Source organism: Chlamydotis macqueenii, chromosome 5 (assembly GCF_036417535.1).
Source record: "Chlamydotis macqueenii isolate bChlMac1 chromosome 5, bChlMac1.mat, whole genome shotgun sequence".
NCBI classification, from domain to species: domain Eukaryota; kingdom Metazoa; phylum Chordata; class Aves; order Otidiformes; family Otididae; genus Chlamydotis; species Chlamydotis macqueenii.
The window spans coordinates 65025675-65030165 of record NC_141560.1 but is presented as its reverse complement, the minus strand read 5'-3'; the positions used below and the strand labels follow the sequence as shown (position 1 = coordinate 65030165).

At 42.1% G+C, this 4491-nt stretch overlaps 1 protein-coding gene across 1 annotated transcript; it reads right to left on the bottom strand.

Annotated features, from left to right (window-relative positions):
• Positions 1-541: 541 nt before the first annotated feature.
• Positions 542-4153, bottom strand: KCNA4 (potassium voltage-gated channel subfamily A member 4). The gene has a single exon (XM_010127625.2). It carries the CDS (start codon positions 3452-3454, stop codon positions 1466-1468), a length of 1989 nt encoding a protein of 662 aa, XP_010125927.2. The 5' UTR covers positions 3455-4153; the 3' UTR covers positions 542-1465.
• Between the last annotated feature and the right edge of the window lie 338 nt (positions 4154-4491).

Below are 4491 nucleotides of genomic sequence, written 5' to 3'. Positions count from 1 at the left end.
AATGCCTGTTCGGAATCTCTTATTTATGTTACATGCAGCAATAGCTTACCTATCTCATTCTGGAGTTTGGAATGTACTGTAGGCCAGATAATCTTTACCTACCTTAATCTCCTAGGAAGGGCAATGGAAGTTTTTGACACACAGTAAAATACAGCTGGCCTAAGAATCAGTGAAAAGAAATCATGGAATGTTTTCTCAAGGACTGCATGGGACCAAACATGTTCATTTTGAATTCCAGAATGCCTATTTTGGATCTTAAATGTTGCTTCAAATACGCATGGGTGAAAGCTGTAATTAAGGGAAAATGCAGCACCAATAATAGCATGTTAAAAGTTAGCAATTCTCAATTGTCAGTACTGTAACAACCAAATATCTCATTACTTCTACCTTCTCCTCCCATACATTGAATTTCTTCAATACTGACAAAATGCATGTACTAATCATAGACTCTGAATGTTAAATTAACCAGGAAAAATATATAAATTAGGTTGGTATTTCTTGAGGGCATCAGTAGAAAACACTGATTTCAAATAACTTTGATTATAAAATTTTACTTCACAATCCTTTTCCAGATCACAGATATTCATAATTAAAAAGAGGACGGAATTAATGTAATGTTAGCTGTTTCGCCATCAGCATCACATAAAGAAAAAAGAAACAATAAAATATGATGCAGAATTCACTCTTCCAATGATTGTCATTGAACTATTACATTAGTAAACATTCACAGTATGAAGTCTCTTTCAATATATCTCCAGCATATAAAGTAGTGCAAAAAAGCATTCCAGTCATTTTGCCTTTGCAGTCAGACCAGGTTAAGTGATTCCCTTACTTAATTTCTTTCGTTATTAGACAACAAATGCTGCAATGCCTCCAAAGAGAGTTATAAAAATAAACAATTTCTGGAGGGTCAGCAGCCTTTTCAAAGTAAATTTCCAGTTAAAAACAAGCATTATAGATTTCAAGAAAAAAAAAATTAGATCTGTCTTCCATAGAATATCTTTTTACAATAAATTTACCATTTGAAAAACAATGACTATGGTATCCAATGATTTATGGTAGCTGCTATTAAAGCACTGATAAATAGATAAATGACTACCAAACTTCATTGCTTCTTACATAGTAAATACCTCTGAATGCCAACTTTAACCACAAAGCTGTTACTAGTGATGTCGACAGTTCATGCACCCACTTTAAAATTGACTTGGTCTTAATAAATTTTTCAGCCTCATGTGCAAAACACTTGCATTCTAACAAAAATATAAAGTCTGAAATGGTATCAGATCTAGCAATGCCTTCCTCGAGTTATACCACTTACTTGATCTGTAATACAAGTTTAGCAATGCTTTTTATTTCTATTTAACCATTAAATGGCATACTACTGTATGCTGTGGACTCTTGTTTGCATATTTTGTTATTTTCACCGCACTCTTTAATGCATAAATATATTTGGAAACATTCAAAATTACACATCGGTTTCCACAGAATTTGAATTTACACAGTTTTTCTTCTCTGACTCACTGCTATTCCCCGTGTCCTGACTTTTTTTCTCATTTACACAAAGAGATTCTTTAACTCCTTCTTCCATCTCCAAATACTCTGATTTATCCTCTGTGGATGAAGACGAAGCGCTTCTAAATTTCTTCAGTAAATTTGTTGGGAGGTAAGGGCAACTGACTGCATTTTGCATCAGCTGCGTTTGTTCTTCATTCTCGGTCTCTCTGTGGTAGAAATAGTTAAAATTGGAGACAATCACTGGCACTGGTAAAGCAATGGTTAACACTCCCGCAATGGCACACAGGGACCCAACTATTTTCCCACCCACAGTTATGGGTTTCATATCCCCATAACCAACTGTAGTCATGGTCACTACAGCCCACCAAAAGGCATCTGGGATGCTTTGAAAATGGGTGGCAGGCTCATCAGCTTCTGCGAAGTAAACAGCACTGGAAAACAAAATGACTCCAATAAAAAGAAAAAAGATGAGGAGGCCGAGTTCCCTCATGCTGGCCCTGAGCGTATGACCCAGGATCTGCAAACCCTTGGAGTGCCTGGAGAGCTTGAAGATGCGAAACACCCTGACCAGACGGATGATCCTCAGGATGGCAAAAGACATGGCCTGCTGACCGTTACTGCCCTGCTCCTGTGCCAAGTCAGTGCCCAGAGTAATGAAGTAAGGCAAGATGGAGACAATGTCTATGATGTTCATGATGTTCTTGAAGAAGTGTGCTTTGCTTGGACATGCAAAGCAGCGCACTGTAAACTCAAAGGAGAACCAAATGATGCATACTGTCTCTACAATGAAAAAAGGGTCATTGAAGATGGTGTGCTCCACAGCATCCAGGTGAAGTGACTCATTGGAAAGACCCTTCCCTAAGCTCAGGGACATTACGAATTCTTTGTCATCTCTGAACTCTGGCAAAGTCTCCAAACAAAAGATGACAATGGAGATCAAGATGACCAAGACAGAGACAATGGCGATGCCTCTGGCTGGACTGGAGCTCTCCGGGTACTCAAACAGCAGCCAAACCTGCTTCTTAAATTCATTCTCCGGCAAAGCTTTGTCCTCTTCCTCTTTGACAAACCCCTCATCCTCCCTAAACTTGAGCATGGCCTCCTCCCCAAGTTGGTAGAATTTCACCTCCTCAGTGAAGATGTCAAAGGGTACATTGACTGGTCTCTTCAGCCGACCACCACTCTGGTAATAGTAGAGGATGGCATCAAAGCTGGGCCGGTTCCTATCAAAGAAGTATTCATTCCTGAGAGGGTCAAAGTATCTGCCTCGCTTCGCTGGATCACCCAACAACGTCTCCGGGAACTGAGCTAATGTCTTCAGTTGGGTCTCAAACCGCAGTCCTGACACGTTGATTACTACACGCTCACAACACTCGTACTCACTGTAGCGAACAGAGCTGTAACCCCCAGGGCCTCCACCATCATCAGGTGGCTGGTCCGAGTATGAAAACTCATCCTCCCCATAGTCATCAGTGTAGTAGAGCTTTCCTTCTTCCTCATCATCTTCATCCTCGTCTTCATCCTCCTCTTCCTCCTCACTCAGGTCCTTCAGTATTCGCTCTTCAGAACCACTGAGAGGCAGTAGCTCAGAACAGGGGAAGGAGGCCCCACACTCCCTGCTTCCCAAGTGGTGGCTCTTCTTTTTCCCCTTCTTCCGCCTCTTACCACTCTGGCGGTGGGGCATGCTGCTGCGTGACGCGTTCCCACCATGAGAGGAGGATGCACCTCTACTCTGTTCCTGATGGTAGTGGTGATACGGTCCACCTCCACCTGTTGCCCCACCTTCTACTGCTGCTGTTGCTGCTGCTACGGCCGCAGCTGCTGCGGCTCTCGACTGTGCCAGCCGCTCTCTCTCTCGGGCCCGAGCTTGGACCGCATATCCATAGGGCATGTGGCTGTTGCACCCAGAGCTATCTGCACTCACCATTGCGACCTCCATTTTGCAACTGCTTTCTTTTTTATCGCTAAATGCAAAAAGGTTTTATTTACAGCGTAACCTTAACTTTCACTACAGAAAGTTCAAAGCCATTTGCATTTGGAGGACAGTCCCTTGGATGCAGAGCAGGGCAACACAGTGACAACACTGAACCTATGTTTTGGAAAACCACGGATCTGCATTTTCTTATTGTCCGGAATGTTTGACACAAACTACTGTTTTGCTAATAAAAAAAAAGATGAAACTCTCAAATTGAACCAGGGAACAGCTGAGGCCTTGTTCTTTCATCCACTAAGCCCCTTTATTTTCATTTATCTCCCGTGGCTAACGCAGATCCGAACAGAATCATGACTACCTTGCAAGCTACACAGACTGCATTCACGAGGAAAAAAATATGCAAATCAAAGGGTACCTGCTCTCCACAGATGGTTTTAGTTCATCATTGCAACCAAATGCAAATCGTCTCTTTCCTCATAATTTGTTCCCGGTAATGCTTTGGGCTAGCAATCTTATTATTGTTTAATATCATTACTTGGGGAGTTGAAGTTAATTCCAGCCAACACTTTATTTACACAGTGAGGAGGTCTTTGCAAATCCTCTCTTCAGCCTGTCAACAATGTTTCAAACCTGGGAGCAGCACCCAGGGCGTCAGCAGCAGTGGTAAGAGGAGGAGGAGGAGGAGATGAAGACTGAGAAACTGGCTCTGAGGTCCCCATAGGACATAAGGGAGTGGATGGGTCACCCTTTGGTTATGGTCATGCAGAAGCAGCACTTAACCTGAGGCACATGCACAAACACACAAAAATAAACAAAACAAAAAGGGAAAAGATTGGATTGTTTTCCTAAAAGGTCACACTGATCAAATGAAACTGTGTCATCTATTACCACAGTATTCAAATCTTCCCCTACCCACACTATTCACACTTCTACATTACACACACACCCACATCACATGCACAGAGATTTTGAACGACTCTGTGGGTAAGGACGTGGGTGGGTATGTCACATATATATAGACAGAGATACAAAATCCCCACCCA